This window comes from Papilio xuthus, unplaced genomic scaffold (assembly GCF_000836235.2).
Source record: "Papilio xuthus unplaced genomic scaffold, Pxut_1.1 DF828952.1, whole genome shotgun sequence".
NCBI lineage: Eukaryota > Metazoa > Arthropoda > Insecta > Lepidoptera > Papilionidae > Papilio > Papilio xuthus.
This window is the reverse complement of record NW_013529697.1, coordinates 1,091,326-1,116,988: the sequence shown is the minus strand read 5'-3', so window position 1 is coordinate 1,116,988 and position 25,663 is coordinate 1,091,326. Positions and strand designations below refer to the sequence as shown.

The 25,663-nt window shown below is 33.9% G+C and overlaps 1 protein-coding gene across 2 annotated transcripts in view; it reads left to right on the top strand.

Annotated features, from left to right (window-relative positions):
• Positions 1–25,663, top strand: part of LOC106127374 (kinesin-like protein CG14535) — a 173,874-nt gene that overhangs the window by 121,211 nt on the left and 27,000 nt on the right. For both annotated transcript variants that reach the window (XM_013325457.1, XM_013325464.1), the window contains one exon: positions 16,991–17,162. In XM_013325457.1, the coding sequence (XP_013180911.1) occupies positions 16,991–17,162 (172 nt within the window). The remainder of the gene's footprint in view (positions 1–16,990; positions 17,163–25,663) is intronic.

Genomic DNA, 25,663 nt, shown 5'->3' with positions numbered 1-25,663 from the left:
ATATCCTTCTTACAACGGCGACGTAACGCAAGGAGTCCACGAGAACCTCTTTGTATTCATGGAACGAGTGAAACTTATCCCAGGTGCGTACTGCGTACCCAAACAGCCCTCTCCCTATTATTTTAAATACGAAAAATGTCGAATATTTTTATATAAATGTCCTTTATAATGCTACCACTCCAACCGTATCGATTTGTGTTAGGAATTTTAAAACAGTCAATTGCACTAAATTGTTTGAAACGCTTGTTACGTTTATTAAGGTAACTTGACTTACTTGTCTTAAAGTCCTATGTCCCCGTTATCGGGCAGAGGGCGTCCACAGTGCGCCGCTAGTTCGCTCTATCTTGGGCTCTGCGTTTGGTCTCGGGCCATGTCAGCCCAATTGCCTTCATGTCGGCAGCTATTGTTTTGGACGGCTACGTCTTCTTGTTCCTAGCGGGATAGAAAGCATTTTCCAAATAAAGTTCATAGAATTAAGTATGCACATGGCTTCATTATTTTCATAAGCCCAAAGCGATCTCTTTGTTAATTTCCCCTTCGAATGTACTTTTCTTTGTGGAAAGGTTTTAAAGTCTCCATCTTTGTGTCCCTTTCGTTATTAATCTATAAAACTCGCGACAATGAAGCGACCGTTTCAGTCGCCGCGGTGCGTCCTCTCGTCTGATGAAAATTTTAATTATTTTTCGTCTTCAACTGTTTTATTGTCGTTTTTAAATGAATGTTATGATTTATGGAAAGTCTTATTAAAAATATTTCACTTTGAAATTATCCCTATACAAATTTTCATTTTGCAAAGAAAATAAAAATATCAACAAAGGCAAATTAGAAAAACGTTTGTTCGACGAAAACGAGGCTTCATTCCATCACTTATTTTGATGGATGGATGGATCTTTGTTAGAAGGTATCTCCAGAACAGCTGCATGGATCTTGGTGAAATTTGGCATAGACATAGAACAAAGTCTGAATTAATTAGCTAATTACCAAGTTTTCTTAAAACCGTGCGAACGGTGTCGCTTGCGATAGTAACACAATAAATTATTGACATTTTCTTCAATATAACACAAACTTAATCACCAAAGCATTTGACATTTTAATATGAAAATAATAGAATAAATTTTATATAAACCGTTGCCATCTTATCCCGTATAGCGTCCTGTCACATCCGCGTGTTATAGACAGGGCTGGCGATAAATTGACTCCCAGCACCGACACACGAGAATATTAAACGCTATCTTTTTACTCTGAATATGCGACTTGAAGTGATGCAAAATTTTAAAGTTACAGTTTACTTAAATAAAATGTCACCTCCTTGTAATTCCTTTCTCATTTTTGGTAAAATATATAATAGTTAATAGATTGTCGCACGGTTAAGTAGATGGTTATTATCTTTTAATAGTTACAGGCAAATTTCAGCTTTGAAGGTGTGCTTCTTATATTCTTACAGCTGAGACAATTCTAATGATGTCAGTCGAGGGTTGCAAGTCTGTTATTCTGTAATTTTTATTATGTATATGTAAATTAATTATGTAATGACTAAATTATCTTATTATATCTTATTAATATTATAAATGCGAATATTTGGAAGGATATTTGTTTGAATATATCTCCGGAACGACTTAATGGATCTCGCTAGCTTAAATGCGGAACATAGTCTGAATGAACACATAGGCTTACTTATTTTTCTTTTAATTTAGCATGGACAGAGTCGCGGGCGACAACTAGTGTACACATACTTGTACGTAAATATTTAGTTACCTTAAAGTGTGTGTACAGATTATGATAAAATAAATTGCTAGTAACATATTTGAGCATTGTTGATAGCACATTAAGCTTCATTCAGCTAATTGCAAGAATTTCGAAGTTAGCACGTATTCTGTTGTACCAAATAAACAATCGCACGTGTAGTTAACTTGCTAAGATTTGTGCTTCAGCTGTACTTTTGTTCCATTATTACTTAAGAACACGTTAAGCTCCAACAAGTATGTTATAATATTGTCAGTAGCTCGGTACAATCAGGATAAAAAGTGTTCTCGGTACAAAAATTATGTTAAATATTTTTTTCTAGTTTTTACGATATTTACACGGTCCAGTCAATCGAAATATTACTTTTCTAAAAACTCTTTGATTTGCTTCTCAATGAAATACTATTAATTTATATGACATATTTAATTTTAGCTTAGACAATTTTTGTCAAATTATTGTTAAAACAGTGCAATTTGTCTATTTTAATATATAACCTAACAAAACACAAATCTTCTTAGAATAAAAAAATAATCTTGTGAAAATCACAAAAGCATTTTTCGAAGTTATTTTCACATGATAATATTTCTAATCTATATAAGAGTAATAAAGTGAGAGGATTATCTCAATGACTGTACTATTGTTAGCAACAACTTTCCTCATACAAACTTGGGACTTAGACAAAATATACGGCATGTTGCTGTCGCATAAGTAATGAAATAAAATAGTGTCTACTCTGATATTAATTATCCCGTAACACGGCATTAACTGCTGCGTAGCCATGGGGGAGTCTTAAAGTAGGGCGTGGTCCCAGTGTGCGCCGCATCTCACAGGAGGTTACATTGATTACAAGAAATCCAGATTAAATCCAAAACTAATTTCGACGTGACTGTCCCAAAAATTAAGATTTGCATCGAGCTTGATTCTATTGAATCTATGATCTTTGTATTATAATGAGTTATTTGAACGTAAGCTAAGTAGCCAGTTGGGTATTTTCCGCGACAGAAGAAGGCAATTTTTTTAAGAAATGTTGTTACGTGCTTATGTCATGCCAAGATTTTTTTTTAAATAATTAAGACAAGACTTGTTTATACAGTGTCTGTCTTTAAAAAAAATCTTTTGCTGTATCATGTGACACAATACGCTAGTGAGAGCTCCGAACGGAGTCATAATAGTATCGTTCATGTTGCTATTGCGTATTCCAATCTCTATATATATAATGAAAATGTATACTAAAATTTATTTAACGCGATTATAAATCCTAAACCGCTTGCACTAGCACCCCACAACCCGGATTACAGTGGAAGTAGGGCATCTAGTTGTAAGACGCAACAGAATATCACATAATATAGAGCATTTAGATAACGGCAGTAAAGGTGGCGTTCATGCCAGCTGAAGCATAAGCCATGTTTAAAGCGCTCTTTAGTGTTCTTCAATGCTACATGTGCTGCGCACACTGCAATATTTACACATTTAATATCCCATGCTATTCATTTTAAACCGTATCATACTTGAATAAGGTTCAAATTGTATTGTTATAGTATGTTCGTGCATTCACTGTACGTGACAGTACGTATCGTAAAAGTTTTGCAGATTAAAAACCTTCTTGCTGGATATCCTAGCTTATTTAAAAGTGAAAAAGAATAGCTTCTATTCCAAATTTATTTTTATACTTTTATTTTTAGGCATCATTTTATAACTGGCTGTTAAGAAAACTGACAGCATTTTTGTAGCTTGCAATAAACAAAGAAATTAACATTTGAAATATAATTTTTGCATATATTTAACAAACCATGAATTTTTATAAGCTATTCTTTTGCTAGCGGCACTTCCTTCATTATTCATCATAAAAATACCTTTACAAATCGATTGAAAATTTCTGGGAAATGTTAAAAAAAAACAAGTCAATTTGAGCTCGAACAGTTCGGGTATCGCTTCATATCCCGATGGCATATTTATAACTGAGAGTTACAACATTGGTGGTCGAGGGTAATGTTGCGAGACGGGAACGAATCTAATGTCTCCCTCACAACACCGCACCCGCAACTGTCATACTAATGTTGCGTGCGCCAAGAAATATTTCGAAAACATTGTCTTAGATTGCTAGATGTGTCCTTAAAATTATTAACAACATAAAATCAAGAAATGCTGTTTTCATTGTTTAAGACAATGATTACTTTAGTCATTTATAATAATAAAGTATATTATGAAAATGGCTAAATGCACTATATTCCAAAATATTATAAGTCGATTTTGGTAAATAAGCTGTAATGTGTAATTATTAATTGTCGCTGCACATACTTTTTATATTAAATAACACCGTTTTAAAATATAAATGTGTTAAACTTAAACAACGAATCTGAAGAATTTATAATTTGATATTTGATCATCATCTTTGGAAATGATGACACATCTAGCACTTTCTTACTTTACAGCTTTAATGCGTGGCGTTTCGGAATAAAGACCTAATGAGTGTAAAGTAGGGGAAAGAAACGTAATACACACCGTTCCGAACGCATCATCATCACTACGTCGCGACGCAATGTTACCTAACGCTGTATTACAACGAATTAAGTAAATGACTACAACAAACTGAGATCATTACCCTTATGCACACATTTAATATGTTTGCTTCCTCAGTGGTCACTAAGGGAGTTCTTTAGTGTAGAATTAATATGCTAAATCTACCTTTAAATGTAATCTTAAAATGACCCTAAACTCCACAGTTGGTGATATGAACATAAGCCTCGTAGTAATTGAGCTGGCGCAGCCACCCAAAGTATGCCTTGGCCTTCGACACTAGAGACTGCTTGAATCACACACAGGTCCAGCCCCAAGGTGTATTTTGTAGTATCTGCCATTCTAAAACTTAGTAAAATGAAACTTTGTCATATACATCTAACATCTACAGACATGACAACATATAATGTAATGTTTATTACAGGTATTACCACAGTGGAAACTCACTATTAAAATGCATATTTACAAATGAAGCTTTGAGTCTGAAAGGCGTTTAATAATGCGCTCCCTGCAGCGGACACTTGTCGACTCGATTGCAAACAAATGAAAGTCGAACAACGATGAACTTGACTGAAAAAGCTCCGCGATGCTTTGAAAGCCTTCAAATGAAGAATTGTTTTCAATAAGAATTTCGTAATTTTCTGTTTTGAGATTCGTAAGTCGTTTTATTTCTGAATTAATATATTAACGTTTATTTTAAGACATTATTTCTAGTAGAAAAACTATTTGAAATAATTTTTTGCTATTATTATTATTAGCCGAAGTAATTCGTAAGGAAAAATTATATAAAACTTGTTAAAGTTGACGATGATTATTAAAAAAGGCAATGAGAAGTTATTAAAAATGTTATTCTAATCGGCACTTCTTATTCGTCATATCGTATCACACTTCGTCATATGGATCGGTAGTATCGAAATTTTGTAACAAACAGTATTAAGAACAATCTGCAGCTTCGTTAACATCTCTATGAATTGCATGTGGGTAAGTTAGCGATGTACTAACATGGTTGCAGCTATCTGCAGCTATAGGTTTAGTACGGCTATCGGGTACTATCTGCACACACAGATGCAATAAACGCTGCATTTGCGTCGTCATTAGAGCTGCAGAGGGGAACCTCCCCGCTATTTGCAGGCCGCGATAATGCAACGCGTTGATAACTCCACTTGCAACTAGATAAACATGTCTGTCTATGTGTATACACATTCCCCTGGGCTATTAAATTTTAATGTGAAAGATGGGATCGATTTTTATGTCTAGTATTTTGTGATTACGACAAATATATCAGACTGGGTGTAAACTATTCTTTTCGTTTTTTTTTATGTTACTATTGCCTTTGCGATTATTTTGATAATAAAAATGTTTGACTATAAATCGGAGCATTAGTTTTATATAAAAATACTTTGACATATTTTGTTAACGGGAATGTTCTGAAATCATAAATGTATATCTACTAAAATTGCTCAACCCGTGATATAACGGACTGCGTTAATTATTTTCACAATCTTCAAAGCTCTTCATTTATATAAACAAACTCGTCTAAATACACACTTCAAAGCGACTCAACGCTTCTAGTGTTAGAAAGCCACAATCCTAAATAATTTATTCAAAAAAACATCCAGCGCATCAATATCCCTCAAGCGCTTGATGGGATGCATTTGTTCCGTTACAAGTGTCTATTGTTGTATGTCGCAGTGCGAAAATGTCTTACAAACATTTAAACAGACCTGTATCAGTCAAATTTAGGCTCGAAAGAGCCAACATTTTTTTTTCTTCCTTCAAATTAAAAAAAAAAAAACATAAAATGCAATAAACTATAACTAACTAAAAATGTTCGTCGTAACTAACTATATACGAGCGTCGGTGGCTCAGGGGTTAAGCACTTGACTTGCAATCTGCGGGTCCTGATTTCGAATCTCGCCATGTACCAATGTGTTTTTTCGTTTTCCGATTTACATATGTACATTTATCCGACGTTCTTACGGTGAAGGAAAACATCGTGATGCAACCTGCACATATCTGATAAGAAATTCAAAGATATGTGTGAAGTCAACCAAGTCGCACTTGGCCAGCGTGGTTGACTATGGCCTAATCACCCCTAACTTAGGTTCCGAGCCCCTCGGTGGAGACGTAGTGAGCTGATGATGATGATGATGAACAACTAAATATTAAATCAATCTTTAAGAAAATTACAGGATGATTTATCTTTCCAATTTAACGACGTAACAAAATTTGATGTGTAATTAATGATAAATTAGTTGAATGATTTCGTTAAGTTTTCAGTCGTCCGTCGACACTTTACTTTGTAATCGTAGGTAAGTAAAGATAAGACAGGGCTCAGCAAACAAAAGGAAACTCCGGCGTCGCGCTCGATTTGTCGCGTTTATCTAACTAGTTAATCAAGATTACAGTCGGCGCGATTTAAAACGGCCTAATAAATTAATGTGAATAGATTTCAACTTCGCTTTGTTTTGGTAGCTTTTACTGACATTGTTTTCTTTTTTATATTTTTGTAATATTTTGTCATGCTGTTGAACACTTTAGTCACTTATTAAAATCTTCAATGTTTAATTCTTTTCAACTTTAAAATATATCGTTACTTTAAATTGGGCATCGGTGGCTCAGGCGTTAAGTCCGTGACTTGTAACCTGCAGAACCTGAGTTTGAATCCCGTCACGTACCAATTATTTTTGATTTATATATGTAACAATTATCCGACGTCCTTACAGTGAAGGAAAACATCATGATGCAATCTCCACATATTTGCGAAGAAATTCAAAGATATGTGTGAAATTAACCACGCTAGACCAGCAACGTTGACTATGGCCTAGTTACCCCTGACTTAGAATGGGTTCCGAGGCTCTTAGTGGGGACGTATAGTGAGCTGATAATGATGATGAATTTATGAAATCAGATATATCCTGATCTACTACTGTATTTTAATATAAAGGTAGCATTCACACGAAATGCACGGGAAACATGCCGACAACTTAATACCCATGTTTCATTCATTTGGCCATCAGGTGGCCATTTTGTAAATATCAATAACACAATGTAAGTTGCAATTTGCCGCAACGATGATTATGCGAAATTCGTTTTGCACCCAATTTAGCATATATGGAAATGTTACCGCGCGCCCCGACCTCACTTTATTGTTTGTTGAGGCATAAATTATGTAGCTCATTTGGCGAGTTATAATTTTATATTCATTTTACACCGCGTATTCTAAACGTTTAGATTTTTGAATACAGCTATACTAGCCTTGTTTAGTCCATAACTTTATAAATTACCTATAATAATTTAGTCAAGAAATGAGCATTAATGTATTAGATATTTACAATTATGTGAGATATTAGTCTAAGAGCTAGCATAAAAAAGTGCATTCACTTTCATCTATAAAATTTATTAAGTAAAAAAAATATTGTCAGGTTCATAAAATTGTTCTATACCCAAGATGTATGACTATCCCATATGTTAAATACAAAGTCGTGGACTCCAAGGCGTTTCCAACCCTCGAGATTTCCTGCCGTAAATCTTTGACGCAAGTTGCGCGACAAAAATATCATTATGTAAATTTACATAGAAATAAAAAAACGGGGTTCCATGATGTTATAGCAAACTATTTAACTATTGTTAAAGAAATGTATTTCAGTTTAAATAAATTGTCCTTAAAATGTCAATAACATACGGAGAAAGGCATTGCGATATGTAATATGGCATATCATAGAGAGGGTCGGCGTAGTTAATCCTGGCAGATTCACTACCGCAATCTGACAGGATGCAGGACTGCGGCTTGCGGAACGTAGGCCAGATGAAATTAATACGTGTACTCTAGCAAAATATCTCTACATACAAAGATTCCTTTATCTATTTTATTTATATAGTTTTTTGTCTATGAAATTTAGATAAAATTTATTTCTATAAGTTCATTTAAAGTTTATTAAAAAATAGGTTTACTCAAAAACTACTGAAACAATTTAAAAATTGCTCTAAGTGGCACATTTTTAGAATTCCGGAAGTGTTTTTGTAGAATATAACGAAACTTAAATCCAGTTGGGACACGTCTAAAATTAAAAAGCAATTAATTAGAGCCACAGTTCACATAGGTTATTAAATAACATATTATGCGTATCCAAAGTATTTCGTAAATATGTAAATGATATCTTATATGTACATTCTCTACCGAGTTCCATGTTGATGATATGAAACTATTTACATGTTTCATACGTTGAAACATTACTTCCAGTAATTAACAGATATGTAAATACTGTTTGCATTTGCGATACTAAGGCTTTGCTATTTCAGTGTAATGAATTATCATATGGAGTTTAATAAACTTATGTACATTAAATTTATGAATTTTGTAAGACTATTTACCGATGATTTCTAAGACCAAAATCGTTTTAGGGATTTTGGTGTCAGAAACCCGCGGTTAATCTTTAGTACTTTTTTATTGTTTCCGGAATAAATAGATCTGCTACTTATTGTTAAGAGACATTATATTGAAAATACATGTTATAAAAAAAATTAAGTATATATTCAAAGCATTAAGCTAAACTTTTTGCACCTTTTTACTTAAAGCTTTATTGTTTGTATTAAAAATGAAGATATTAATAGTCAGTCAACGTGTTGCAGTCAATATTAAATAAAGTGTGTCCGCGGATCATTTGTCTTGAACGGCGCAGTACCCGAAGTGCAGAACCCCGCGCTCCTCACGCCCCCCGCGTCCCTCGCGCCGCTCCCCGCGCCCCACGCGAACCCCGCGCCCGTCGAAAGGGGGTTTCGGCAACGAATATGGTATTTCATTTCCGCTCACTCCCGGAATTCCTCTTTTTCACGTTTATTTTTATTCCTTTTTTGTATTCCCATCCTGAAATGTATTTTTTCACGCATTCTCATGTTTTGTCTATATGTTCGCTGTATGAGGATTGTGTTTGAACTTGGCAGAGTATTGTTTGTTTAATTGAAAAGCTTTTGACTTTCTTTCATTCTTTCAAAATTTGTTTAAGAAATATGATGTACATTTTATTTAACTCATCATTTTTATTAAAGTATAGATAACAAATTAATACAATATTTGAATAGATTTCATTAATATATTGATCCGTTTTCAACTAAAGTATTGACCATCACGTAAGGCCATGCACATTCCAAGTCAACCAAACTTCCAGAGGCCAACCTTTAACATTCCAATAGCCTCAATGTCTTTATCCAATTCTACCAAAAAAAACAGATTTTTATGATATTAACCCCACCCTTTTAGAAGCGTACACTGTCACAAATTCTCATGTTTCTACTGGAGAATAGACTACAAATCTTGAACGTGTGTTGAGTCGCACAGATAAAGTAGAAGCAGAGTAAAGTCGTAACTTGGAAGGCTGAGCCGTGTAGCACGTGAAAAGTCTTCTTTATAGCTTTACAAGACCCCGGGGCAACGCAGATTACGATTCCTATTTTATAAACGTCAAAGCTTCGAAGTCGAGAGGGTAAAGATTGTTCGCAGTAAGTTATACCCCTCATAGCTATAACAATGTACATTTAGATGAAGGGGTGTGGAAAGTTACTTGAAGTTTATACATTTTTTAAAAAGATTTACGACAATTTATAATCGAAAGGTCGAAAAAAACCATTATTGTAGGAAATCTGTGTGTTTAATAATTAAGTAAAAACGACTATTTTTTTACAATCACAAAATAACCATATAAATAAAACATCTTAGTATCATATTGTTGTTATTCACTAGCTGTTTCCCCTTGTCTCCAACTGCACCGAAATAAAAAAACCTTAATAAGCCTATGTGTTTTTTCAGACTATGTTCTACATCTATGCCAAATTTCATCAAGATCCGTAGAGACTTTCCAGAGATACCTTCTAACAAATCACTCCATACATCCATACAAACATTTTCATTTATAATATCAATAAGAATGTAAGATAAGTAAGATATTAAGATTTACATAATAATATTTTAAACAAATAAATTCAAGAATCGTTTATCTCGAATTCGACTTAAAAGCATCAAAGCACTATATTCAGCACCAAGCGATTCAAGATCTGAATCTTTAACGCTCAACAGTCTATTTACGTAAACGAGGTTCTCGATTAGAAAGATATGTAAATCTTCGGTGGCTTTATAACCTTTGGCAGTGCACCCGATGCGGAGCGGTATACGAGGTGAAAATAATGCTTTGAGTTCTTCTATTTCATGTTTTTTTGTTTACAAAACAGCTTTCAATATTTAATGTAAATTTGTGATACTATTTTTATATTAAATATCTATAGCCGTATACATTTACTTTACTATTTAGAATGTTAAGTATGAGTTTGGAGAGGTACACAAATAGAAGTAGGCCTAGAAATAGATGGATAGATTGCGTGAAAGAACATGGCTAAGAGATGATAGATTTGGAGGACTGAAACCTGGCGCCAACCTTACGTAAGTAAGACAAGGACAGGGAGTTAATTGTGGGTTTTGTTAAATATATAATAATAAGTAAACGAAAATCAACAGGCCAAAGAAGAAAATAGGTTTTCAACGTACACTCTTTTTAGACGTAATTGTTAAACAGATTCATTTGTTTTTACTTTTATCTCATTAGCATTATTCACTTAATCCTCACAAATGGTCCCTTTGTATGAGCTAATATGTACTGGACGCAGCAAAAATCGGGCGCACCCTTTACCGAAACTTTCCCATCAGGCAATACAATGCACACATCACACACGCATCCCTAGTTTAGGGATGATCTATGACAGCCAAGTTACGAGCGAATAGCGAAAGGTAAAAAGTCAATAGGCTAATGCGTTATGGTGGGCCTAGCAGGAATATTTGCGACAAGTGTTTCCGTATCGTTATCGACAATTATGTTACAATTAGTAAGTAGAAAGATTTTGTTAAAGTTAGTACTATAGATATTGCTAAAATTAATATTAAATTTCTAGACAAAAAATATCTGTTTTCAATTGATTGATGTTCGTAACCATTTACGGTATGATTTATGAAATTACTTAATTTATATAAAATTATTACAATATATATTAAAAAAAAGTTTCCATAAAAAGTAAAAATTTCATTAATTTTAAGCATAAATATAAAAAAAAGAAATTAAAAAGAAGAATATTAAAAATAAAAATCATTTCCTTTTAAGTATAAATATGTTATATTTAAGTACTTCTAAGTTCATAGATTCAATCGTCTTTGAATTGCACCATGTACGAAGGGTTGAAAAAAATCCTCGATTCGTCTATAAAAGGAACAAACCCTGCACGCAACAATGCCATGATCTGACTAATGAAGAGTTTTATACACAAAGCGGCCAACTCCCTTATTAATATCGCGCCGCACGTGCGTCTGGCGAGACAGATTTATACCTTATCACTATAGCTACTAACTTATTTTTAATTAGATATAATAAATAGTATTAAAATCTTATATATAAAATACTCGTGTCACAATTTTCGTTCCCATACTCCTCCGAAACGACTTGACCGATTCTCATGAAATTTTGTGATATTGAGTACGTCTGAGAATCTGCCAACATCTATTTTTAATCCCGCGAGCACGGAGTCGCGGGCGACATCTAGTTTAATATAATGCTTTCTTTAACCTTTTTAATAAAAAAACGTTTTTTTTTAAATAAAATTTTTGCTTATAAAAATAATCAGTTAATTTTATGTTCAGTTAAATATATGCATTTTGAAAAATAATTCTACAACTTTCTTTGTCTCTTGTTTACTTTATTTCTTAATTAACAAAAAGAACAATGTGACAAAGTCACAAAGATTAGAAATCTTAAACTTTTCCTGTTTAGCGAACTGTTGAAAGTTCTACAGGTCTCTTTGTACCTCGGGTCTTTACAAATGAAAACTGTCTGCGAGGCACTTACGTGTTTTAAAATCCCCTCTGACACATTCTTTCATATAAAAACAACTAGAATTTAAAATGTCTCTCGTTATTCAAAAGTGCAACGTTTTTCATTTTGGTATGTTACTTAAAAATTTTCATTACTCATATTAAAATACATTTTCGCTAATTTTACATAGCGCGAGCATACATATATAGACATAATATTCAGGATCACACGTAAAGTACTGAACACTATAATACTGTTTTTTTCTTTTTTTTTTAAGTTGCAATTTATTTTTATTAATTTTATTTTTGTAACATTTTTATTCTTAAATTTATTACACTAATTATCTACTTTGTTAGTTGCACTAGAAAGGGAAGTCATTGACTCTTTAAATACAGGTTAACCTTGTTAAAGGCAATATTGATGCTCAAATCGTTTAAGTATACAATAAAGAATCTTTATTATTTTTTTATGTCATAAGATGGCAAACAAGCGAGCGGCCACCTGAAATCGCTGAAGTAGCGAAGTGACCGTTGCCCATAGACATACGCAATTGCATATGCGTTGAGAGGATGCGAGGAGAGGATGCACAAAAAGAAAATATCTTCCCTTTCCATGCATCCTCTCATCCGGAAAGTCCACTGCCACTTCCCTTCCTTTCCTTGTAAGAAAAAGGGTGGGAAGGGAAAGAGGACTATATTAGGCCTCCGGGACGCACACTCATCAGACGAAACGCGGAATTGCTTCTACTTCACGCCTGTCTTCTGTGTGGCTTTCTTTTCTCTCATCTTTATTATTATTATTAAAAACCTTAACTGTCTTTGTGAAGAGAATTACAGAAGAACTCTCACCAAGTATTCATTTGAATAAATACTGCTTTAGTAATTAACAAAAATATCTTTGCTTAACACAAGATAGTGCTATACAATATGACTGGTTGTGTAACCTGCTAGGAACATTGTATTGAGCTTGTACAGCAAAAAGAAAAAAGTTTGCTTAAAATGTGTCTATCGTATTGAAAAGTCCGCCTCGACGCGATTGGATGGTCCTGTTAAAGGCCTGCCTTTATATTTATTGCCATCATTTTCCCAAACAATACAAGCTATGCTAACTTATATTTGCCGATATGAAACATACCCGCAACCTCTACGTCAACAGTATAAAGTTCAATTTGCTATAAATTATAAAACGTCACACTGCATGCAAAAGTTATTCCTAGCCTGGCCGGCTGCCATGCGGAGTTTAAAAAAATCGTCTAGTCAGGAATAAAAGGTGTAAACTGGAATTGTTTGAATCCAAAACTTTCATAGCGTGCATAAGTTTTCGAAGACAATTTTTAATGTCGCGACATCGGGAACCACGTTTCCAATTCTGAATACTGCGAAGACAACTTGGATAGATACTTCAGAAAAATAAACAAAACGAATCGGTTTTATATGGCCGTGTATAATAGTTATTTTTATTTTAAAATGTTTTTAAAAATATCTAGTTTTTGAATTTTTAAGATATGACACTTTTAACTTTCGAAGAAACGCGTGTATATTTATGTAACCGTTTTTTAAGTTTCGTGTTTTCTTTCCTTTAAACTACATATTATTTCCTTTTCTAACTTTTGCGTACGAAAAACCAGTTGGCAAAATGTTCATCAATTCATTTTGCAAAAACATTTCAAAATTAAGCGAATAAATGTCAAATAACAGAATACCAAAAACTATAAAAGAGAAAAGTAAACAACATTTTATAACCCTATTTAGCACCATTATAGCGTAATGAATAATAAAATGAAGTAAAACGAACGACTTAATGCGCTGTTAGGATCAATTGTTGACGTCACGCGAGGCTCGAAGTCGGGGCCTAAAAAGACCAGCTTAGCTACTAAAAGATTTATAAGGTACAAGTTTGCCAACTTTCTATTTGTGATAAGAACGACATAATTCAATGCAGCAGAAACTATGAATAAATCGAGTTAAACACAGTATTAGTATGTAATGTAATTTAGAAAATCCTGCGTTTTGGGACCAACAGTATTCCAACTTTATTTGCTTTATTAACTCCGTTACAAAGAGCGTCTAAACATTCCGATACTCTTCTGATTATTTCTAATGTCTCCTGTAACTCTACGTAATGTTCATGGAAACTATTTTTCCGTTACAAAATTGAAAATAAGCTAAAATAATAAAATACAAGGCAGGCAAAGGCTCTCGTGGGCTTATTCATGCTCCGAGGAGCATTCTATCAAATGTCAAGTCTCGACCTTTCTTGGATTGTTTTCAGCGCGCGCAGCGGCCCGTGAAATCAGAGACATCATAGAGGCATAAACATCCTTTGAAAATTGCAAAATATTATATCTATAGCCTTTTCGACTTTGTCTCGGGTTATTTTACTTAGTTCTTTTATTCATTTTATTGTTTTTATTGGATTCATATTGTATGGAGCTACATATTGTTACCGTTATTGTGATTCTGTTGAATGAATTTATATCGTTCATTGTTTCTGAAATAAAATAAAACATCAATACAAAAAAAGTTCTTAATTTATAAGTCAACAAACCATCCAACTGTCACCTCATATAAAACTTCGTGGAACAATACGAATCAAATGATATTTCAATCATCAAAATCGGTAATACAGTGCGGGTGCAGGACCTGCAGATTGCAAGTCAAGTGCTTGACCCCCGAGCCACCGACGCTCCGGTATATAATAGATTTAACATATATGTATTACTTTAGTCAAATAAATACACTTCAGAATTATGTCAATAACTTGTATCAATCGGTTTCCTTTTAGTCAAAAGCCTCTTCTATTCATTTCCCTAAGGTGAGTTTGGCAATCTCTTGATCGATGACCGTTCTAAGTGGTAACGTAAACGTCCATCATGTTAAGTGAAGCGGACATTGAATTGAAAGCTATTGATTTATGTCGCACGTGGACACGACATGTTTGAACAAACTTTTTATACAAACGGTAAACGAACATGTATGGTACTATGGTATTCCAATAATATTTGTTTGTTGAATTTCACGTTTTAGAAAATAATTTTAAAAAATTAGTTTCATATCCATAGCTTTCTTTACCAATAAGTAATGAGTTAGGATTTATCTATTGATGATTTCAATTGCTGTCCTTTCTTTCTAAACGATAGTGAAGTTCCGAAATAAAGTGGCCATCGTCCTAACCTGTCGAACTCAAACAAATCTATATAACCATGACCCTTCAATTAGTCAACATGGGCCCCTAGCGCGTTATCGCTGCACATACGTTGCACGAAGGGCCCGCAACATTCAGCCACCAAAGTCGAGAGTTATCTAAACATTCCCATAGAAGAATGTTAATAGCCCGCGGCACATTACACCAAGAGGGGAGTTGGCACGCGACGGCCGCACGCTACACTCGCGCCTTACCACGATATTACGGTTTTATTTATAAACATTGAGAATATGCAATTGAAACAAATTGCAATTGGCAAATAAAAATAACAACCTTTTAGAAGAAAGAAAGTAATGTCTAGTTGTGTTTTGTTTAAAGGTTTTACGTCCATTGTTTACGTCTACTATATTCACCTGCAAAAGTGTTGTTTGTTACTATTAATCATTCTTGCTACAGGACACCTCAATTAAAATGTTGAAACTATGAATTTCTTACTGATATTATTGCCCAAAGGAACTTTTAAAAAATGTATTCAGTGTGACAAAGATCTCAATTGGAAAAAGACTCCGAGGTGATTAATATCTTTAATACCTTGTTTATATGCGGCATTCGACGTCGCATGAATATCAATGTACAATAATATATTAAGATCTTCGATGTCATCCAGCGACGTCGAGCCAATTTCCAATATTCTGAGAGAATTTTCAATTTTAACCCCGCCCAGGAAAGCCGTTTGGTGGGTAGCATTAAAATAAAATACGGCCTACAGTCAGTCGTCACGTAGACTCCATCCATCACGGGATCGTGTGCAGGGCCCTTTATGCTCCGGGGTATTGACGCGGGGGCGAATTTTTGAAAAATGTAAAAAGGTCAGCCGGGACATCACGTCCTATTCATTTATTACGTTCGAATTCCTATGGTCTAGTATTAAGCGAAGCAACGAAAATGTTTTTCTCTTGTGTACTTATGTTCCCCATGCCTGTTGCAATCCTTTACATCGATGTTGCCATATCATTGTGTAGACCGGCATCCATTGTAATGAATAATGACTGTTTTATGCGTTTCTAATCGCAGAATCTGCCCATACAACGTTACTGGTAGAAATAGCAAACACGGTCGTCAATTTATGTAATGAATATTTCTGTTTTTAACATGCTGTAAACATCTAACAACAAATGCAACATAACAGTGGTAGAGCCCGCTTTAACATCTTCGCACGAATTGTCCTGGCTCGCCCGGTGAAATACCACGACCACACAGAAGACAGGCGTCAAGTGGAAGCAATTCCGCGTTTCGTCTGATGAGTGTGTTTCTCGGAGGCCTAATTTAGTCCTCTTTCCCTCCCACCCTCCTGCTTATAAGGGAAGGATGGGAATCCACTTCCCATCCTTGTCCAGTGGACTTTTCGGATGAGAGGATGCATGCAAAGGGAAAATATTTTCTCTCTGTGCATCCTATCCTCCGTCGATTAAAGGTAGGCAACGCATATGCAATTGCCTATGTGTATGAGCAACGGTCACTTCGCTATTTCAGCGATTTTAGGTGGCCGCACGCTCGTTTGCCACCTTGTGTTATAAAAAAAAATGATTTTCCATTAATTATTTTACAAGCTTGAGTCTTTTGTGTGAAGTATCGAAAATATACCCGAAATGGTTATAAGTTAGGTCACTTTGACGGCCACAAAACAGAATAATTTATAATAAAACATATGTTAATAAAGTATATGTTGTCCTCAGAGCGTCAACAACAAAATGCAGCGGAGGTTCCCCTCACAGGGAACGTCGACGACGCGATGAGGACGCCGCACCGGCGGGGGGCTTCGCTTCCGCGTTACACCGCACGCCCCCCGCGCCGCCGCCCGCTCTGCTGCGTCGCCTCGGCGTCAAAGAACCTACGGGGGTTGGAAAGGTACGTTTAACTAACCTTAAAAGGTATTTTGATTTTGGTTTCACAGATACTAAATAGATAATTAAATACTGTTTACTTGTAATCTATTTGTTTTAAATGTTTTATTAAAAATACGATACGAAGAGATACAGAGGGTTTGAACATTTGCGAGAAATTATTCGCAACGTTATGGACAAAATTTGTGCTACGTAAAGTGCAACGAAAAAACTCATACAATTTTTGACATATTATAGTATGTTGACGTTGTAACACATATAGCAAATATTTTCGATATCCTATATGTGTAAAAATTTTATACGAAAAAAAAAACAATCCGATGTTCTTTGAATGTGTATAGAATTAACGTTAGTTTAACAATTTTGTGTCATACAGAAGTTGAGTAGTGAACATAAACCGTAACTTAATAAAAGAGTGCCGGCTAATGATATAAAAGTTGTGGAGCACTGGCGACCATAACTTGATTAGTGGCGAATTACACAGAAAATGCCGACTCAACTCTGCCTGTCGGATCGTGAATTGAATCCTCCATGAGCATTAAATTAAACATGAAATACATACATATTTATACATTATTTGATTGCAAATAGCCAAAGGACTTGAACTTGACGAACTTCTTATGACTTTATAGCCTAGTTTTTAAAATTCGCTTTGTATAAACTGTATTTTTCGTTATATGAAATTGAATATTTAGTACTACTTTTGCTCGCAATTTTAATTAATGATTTCTGAAAGCATATAACTCTTGTAATCTTACTAATATTATAAATGGGAATGTTTAGATGGATGGATGGATGTTAGAAGATATCTCCAGAACGGCCTAACAGATCTCAATTAAATTTGGAACACATACAGAGCATAGTCTGGAAGAACACATAGACTACTAATTATAGTTTTTAATTTCCGCGCGGACGGAGTCGCGGGCGAACTTGTATTATTATGATTTTTACCTTAACTTAAACTAATGATGTTCTGTATAAGTTTTCCAATTAAGTAAATATCAAGACAGAAACGGTACTACGTACTTACTTATCTCTTATTTATTTATATAAATGTTCTAACGATAACAAAATTCCTATAAAAGTTTCTTAAAGTCCAACATTAACATAGTTAGAGCGATAAAGACCATAAAAGTGTATTTAGTACTAGTCTAAGTATTAGATTGATATCTTGGTGTGCAACTATTGCGTTCATTAGTGTGAGATCATCAGTTGTCTTATAAACGCAACCAATTAGCGCTACGGCGGCGCCCTTATATCATTGACTCGACCGTGACTCGACTTCGTCTCAGTTCGAAGGGTCGGTAAAGACTTGGGCACACTATTTGCAAAATGATTTCCATAAGAAATGTTAAAACGAGGCCTAAACCAACTGATGCAAATGAAACTAACATACATACAAACCCATAAGTAAAAAAATTACTTCCTTACGCACATAATATTGCCATCTACCGTCTGTCCAGTAATAAATTAAAAAAAAAATCCATCTTTAGTCAAAAGTCAAAGGAATAGTCAAAAGATGAGAATATGCTAACCACAGTTTGAAATAAGAGAGTTTCTCAAGAAATTATTTCAATTTTTTTTTCAACAAAAATTATAAGACAACAGTAACCTTATTTTATTAAACAGAAAAACAGTAACTGAAAATAAAAATAAAGTATTCAATTAGTATTGATTCTTATTTGAGTGTGAACAAATCTTTATACAGTAAGTTTCTTTAAAGGGCCATTTCAAGAGTTTTTGTCGAGCGTTCGCGCTTTCTTGGAATTCGCAAATTGGAGGAACAAATTTACTTTATGTTGAAGAACACAAACTCTTTAAGCTTCCAGATTTAATCCCGTTTACTTTATTTATTATTACTTTTTCGCTTCCCTTGAATCATTATTTTTAATAGTCACTTTTAAAAAGGAAATACTTAAAAAAATGAAACTTTTAACAAAAACCAAACAACATTTAAACATAGATTTAATTTCATGTAATATCAAACTAAACTTTCTTAGTCTAAACATATCCTCTTAATTTCATACTATTAAAGCACAGTATTCATTGTTTAAAAAAAAGATATAACGAAAATAGTAAAAAATATTTCATATATTTCAAAATTAAATTGTAAATTAATAAACTCGTATTTTAATAAAACGGACTTAACACTTGGTCTGCGAGGCGCGGCTCCCCAGACCCCTGCAGCCCGCGTCTTCGCCCCTCACCCCGCGCCCCTTGCGCCGGCGGACGTGCTCGTCTGCGGTCCGCTAATGCTATAAGACGGCCGACTAACGAGACGCGCCTCGGGAATTATAACTACGATACCTCACAGACCACCACAATGCGCTAACTTTACTAACTAACAAACATCGAAATGATAACGAGGAGACATTATTAAAGCACAATCCATCAGTATAAGTTTGTTAGAACCAAATCTCTTAAACCTCTTCGGATACTCAGTCTCTACGTTAACTGATAAAGGAACAATATTTGATTTAACACACAGTCGTCCCTTAATTGATTTTATATCATTGTTTTAAATTGATAATTATTATAATACTTATCCTGTGAAATATGAATTTATGAATAAGCCTTAAAGATAATAAATAACAGTCAATGTAAATAGAACAGAAAAACTAATTTTATTAGGTACAAACTTTAAAATACGAGTAATAAACATGTTACTTAGTTAATAAATCAATAAACTATACAAAATGACAAACATTATTTTAATAACTCGGTAAATTTAAAGCAGATGTGACTCAAAAATATACCGACAAGCGAAAGGGTTAAAGTTTCACGTGTGATTTATATCAAAGTATACACAATTTCATGCCTTAACAAGCTATAAAAGGCTAAAAACATTCACGCTCATTACATGGCGTCCCTTGTTGTTTATTTGGTTATGTACGAGGCAATTACCGACGGCGGTAGCAGGGTTAACGCGTTGAAAGACGCGCTAACAAGGACCACGTGTGCGACTTGCCTATTATTAGTGCGCGCATACACCGAATAATCTTTTTTTCTGCTGTGTGTCACGCGCTTTATTGTGCACTCGCTTGCAATTGGACCCCTTTTGCTTTTTAATTACGATGCAACCCTACAAGGTTAGTGTTGTTTACGTTTCGAAGTGTCGCAATACGATGGATGCATGCTTCATATGCTTGTGCTTTATTTAAACTTATTTTTTTAAAAGGGCATAACTTTGAAATTTTAGTTATCCATACCTGCTGCTTTTTTTCACGATCGCATATAATTTTCCTCTATTTTCGGCTGAATGCTATCGAAAGTGTGCATGAAATTACTAGCTATAGGATTATGAAACAAAAATTTATAATGCTTAGTTCAATATCCCGGAAATGTTGTTATACGATTGCGTTTGTTAATTTATGTTAACACTATGTTTTTAAATTACAGCTCTACGCTATTTCTAGATCTGTTTTAGCCCGAGAATACAAAAACAACACAACAACGCCGCTGGCTAGCTAGTGAAATTTGCAATTCAAGAAAACAACGTATACGTTCCAGATAATGTGAAACCGCCAACATGCGGTGTAACAAAAACACGACTGAATCCCAACAGAGTCGTGCAATATCGAAATTAGCCGGTTTATAGTGAGAATGCAATTGTTTTTAAAAACCTTATCTGGACGTCGTCAGTTGCAAAAATACTTAAAACCGCTTAAGCGTTTAAGCCGCTATGGTTACAGACAGTATCGGCTATTCGCAATGCGGGAATTACATGGAAATACGTTGTTCGGAATAAAAAAAATCACAAGTTCAAATGCTACATCCAATGAATGTATCATACTGTAACATAAACCAATAGTTTTTCATGTAAATAATTAAGTAATTTCTGTGCTAGTTTAACGATACATTAAACGTATATTCGACTTAAAGTTACAAATACCAAAAATTCCCTTTTCAATCGCATGATATACCTTAAATTCAATCAAAGTAGGCAACCGTAAACGTGTCCGTAAATCTCATGGTTTGTGTCAAAACAATCACACTCATGTTATTAAGGGCCTAATGCTATTGAGGCGAAGGGTCTCCGAGGACATGAACGTCGAACGTGAGTGTACGGTTTGCGATTTATTACCAAGATATGATATATATATCGATTCGAAATATAATTACTAACGACACCGCATGATTACTACCAGAGTGTTAAGTGTCACTAAATTAAAATCAACGACACAAAATTGAAATATTAAAAAGTACATCTGATCTCTTAGTTAAGAAATTTAGTTAGATAAATATATGAAAGTTTTGATATTTAATTTAGTAAAAAGAAAACTATCTTTGACAATGTATTTGTCAAATTGTATCAATCAATGAAATCTATGTCCTTCACCCGTGGGATTAAACTTCTTATTGATAATAAGACCCTTTTTTTCGTGTGGTACAAGTGAAAGAAGCATAGCGTGAGAATATACGAATTAAAAAAAACAAGAAGATTAATAAATATCTCCATTAATAGAAAATGCGTCTAATTTAAATAAATTCCTTAATTAATAAATTAAAAGTTGTGGATTTATTTCAAATATGCTATTTAAAAAAAATCTCCAAAATTTAATTAAAAAATAAAACACAAAAAATTACATTTAATATCCAGTAAAAGTATGCTAAATCGGAAAGGCATTTTAAGAAGTAAAGACAGTAAAAGAATACTTCTCTAAAAATTTTTTTTTTCAACAAAAAGCGTATAACTTGCACCAAACACACCATCCTCTAAGGTATAAAAGATTTATATAGAAGAGGGTTTGATATTGGCGTGGACCACAGACCCAGTTTTTTTCTCCTTTGATGTGCACGTAATGCGGAAGGAAACATATCAATTTTGAAAATGTTTTGCTGTTTTTTGTGTTATCTTATTAATATAATATTACTACTAGAAGTAAACAGGATAAATGTGTTTATAATTCTAAAACATACGATCAAAACAGACATTTTCAAATATACACGTGTCAAAAGACTTCGTCTAATCTATAATATTATAACATAACCTAACCTAACATAACCTATTTAATATAATGTTCATATGAATGAATAAATTAACAACATTACTGCATTAAAACACACATTGTGTTGACATTAAATTAGCGACACATTCGGTCGTATAAAATCCCTGTATCGCGCGCTCAGACGCACTAACTAACGATTTTTATACAAAAACTCATTGTTTCGTGCGGCTTTACACGCATTCTTTTATTTTCCTGGCTAAAAATCTATTAAGAATGCGTGCATGTTCTAATTTTCTATACGTTCATTGTACAGTCATATGCCAAAATATATATTCATTTCCTTACGTTGGGAAACTTGTATAGGCTTTCTGTTTCAGAAATACTATGCAGTCGTCAATAAAATCTAATGATCGGAAGCGTACGGTCGGATACATGAACATATATTTTAGAAATCGAACGAAATTTTATGAAGCTATATTATATGTATATATATTTATGCAGCTGACTGTACTTTTACAACACGTGTGCAAAATCACATGAAGATTCATTGAGACTTAAGATATTAAATAACATACAATCCAACAATCCCACTTATTTTTATATAGTCGTATGTCCGACAATCGTAAACATCGGTGCAGAATTAGCGTCGCGGCCATCTTTATTATTACAACCATTGTTGGTGGCCAATGCTTTCATTTTATATCGAATTAAATCGAATGTTAGCAGTGGTCATCGAATGTCTATTTTAATGTTACGTCCTTTGTTATTGACCAAAATTGTACATTTATTGCAAGCGGGCAATGTTACAAGTAATAAAAAATAAAATAAAATTTTATTATTAGTTGTCTGTTTTTTTATAGCAGCAGTAATTCAAAAAAAAATATTAAGCTGGTTTTAATTCAAAATTATAAACAGATTCTTGGAACACAACTGTAGTATTTTTTAAATTTAGGATAGCGGTAAACAATAAGTAGATATTACCAATAAACTTTAAAATTGTAAGCGTAAAATGGCAACACTCATTAGACGCCTATTCAACGTGTGATAATCAATAAAATCCCGCATTCAAATTAAACATGTTAATAGCAGCAATTAGTCTGTAAACGATTTATTTAGTACATTAGCGCCCTAACGACTGGTAACACTGGTTAATAAATGCCATAAAGAAGCAGTTTGGCAGTTAGCCGCTTTGTGCGAGTCTTTTTATCAAATTATCAGTCGTTGGCGGACGGCCAGCGGGTACAGTCGCGAGCAACACGTAGCCACTTATATTCGCATTAATCATACCAAGAAGTGTCACAAGCTGTGACTTAAACAGTAACTCGAGGTTTACATCTTCATAATTGGAAGGAATAAGTTTACAAATTAATAACGTCGTTGAATGAATAATTACTGTTGTTCATATCTGTACTTGTTACGATTTGTGATATCTTAATAATTTCTACGCAAGTCTGATATCTAAATGTGTAGTATAATCTAATAAAGGTTGGTTGGATATTTTCATAATTTAGTCCAGCGTGTGTGTATTTATTAGTTTTTTTTTCTAGTTTTGTCGCAAATTTGGTTATAGCACTTACGTTCACGAAAGTCCATAGACAAGCCGCGGCTAACTAATGTAAGCTATGGCCCTGCTTGCGCCGCGCCGGCCGCCGCACTAAACGTGAGCAATGGTTTGGGACTGTACGCAGTTTGTCACCGCCCTTTTACACGATATCTGCATCGTCTGCAACGGATTTTACTTGTTTTATCAGCTTGCTTACACGTGTACTACTTTCTTTAATGAGTTAAGTTTTAGTAAACTACATACTAAATGTATCTGCATGTAGCCAACCATCTAATTTCAGTACCACTTAGACAGTTGGAATCTCCATTGTTTCTTTTACCTCCTTACCTACAAAGCCAAATCTTTACTTAAACATTAAAGGTTGGCACTACAGCTGTTGTGCCTCTGGCGTTACGGGAGTAAGGCTGCTTTTTTTATTCTCTTATAAACAAATCTGTAGACTACAAAAATTGTATTGATCTGAATTTCTTTTTCTATTTTCGAACTCTAAAGTCAAGAGTCTGCTGCCAGTCACAAAGATTAAAAAAAAAAACAATAAATGAATGGAGATTATTTATTCTGAATACGAAATCAGCTTGTTAACGCATTTATAATGTTTCTGTTTGTAGTCAGTTAGTTTGGGAATGATATTAATTTATTCGGCGCGCCGCAGCCGGCCGCGCTTTGTTTTACGTTCACATTGTAACGCCGCGTTAACTTGTTTAGTGGACCGCGTTTCATATTCAAAATATGAAATTGTATTTCGTGTTTATGGTATTGTAAACACATCTGCTACTAGATTGTTCTCCTTCCTTAAATCCTTGGTCGTTAGTTACATATATCTTGCAGCTAAATGTCTTATATCTTACTAACATTATAAATGCGAATGTTTAGATGGATGGATGGATGGCTGATATTTGGCATACATATAAAAAATAGTCGGGAAGAACACATAGCCTACTAATTATGTTTTTTTTTTCAATTCCGCGCGGACGGAGCCGTAGGCTTTTAATTTTAACAAACTACTGATCTATGTACGCAGGCCTCGTGCCATCTTTCACTTTCGTACTTAACGAATATCCCTTATTAAACAAACTTTACTTTCAATATTCAGCCCTAATAAATTGATCTTTTTTGGGTTTTTTATCCCCATAATTTGATAAACAATGAAGAGTAATCGAATAAGAGACGAGGTCGAGTGGCGGCTCGTTAATCAATTAGCCGCTTATTTTCACCCGAATTATCACCGACTCCTCGTTAAGTACGGCCTATGATAACCTCAAAGGAATTCTAATGATCCCCTAAAAATGTTTGTTGTTTGAGAAAAAAAAAAGATTGCAATTTTCATTTGTTTTATATGTCAAATCAGAAACAGTTTGTGACCATTCGTTATATTATTTAGAATTCTATAATATGATGATTGTTGTTTACAATATTAACTCTTATTCTTTTTAATAGAAAAGCTAAGACATAAACATATCTTAAAATAATAACGTCCTATTTTAATTTCGGATTCCGTACCTCGAAAGGAAAAAAAGGAACCCTTATAGGATCACTTTGTTGTCCGTCCATCTTCCTGTCAAGAACCCTTTTTAATACTGTCTAGTATATTTAAAAAAAATTACTAAATAATAAAATACAGAGAATATTAAAAATTCCTAACTAACGTAAAACTTCTTATGAAGAAAAACTTTTAGTTTCACCAACACAAAATACCACTAACATTTTTAAGGTTTCAAAACTCGTCGACGGAAATAACTCACTCAAGCAACTTGGAAAAAGGTTTCAACATTTTTTAAATATATTTAGTTTCAGCGTCATCTTATTAAAATTTAAAAATAAAAAAGTAACGTCTTACTATAATATTTATTATTCAAACTTAGATTAACATTATTTGATACGTAGTTATATAATATTCATCTTTTCCCCATTCGCAGTAAGATACGGTTCACCTTTCACTGTAACACAGACTAATACCAATCTAAACCATCCATAGTCCGGGACTAATTAATT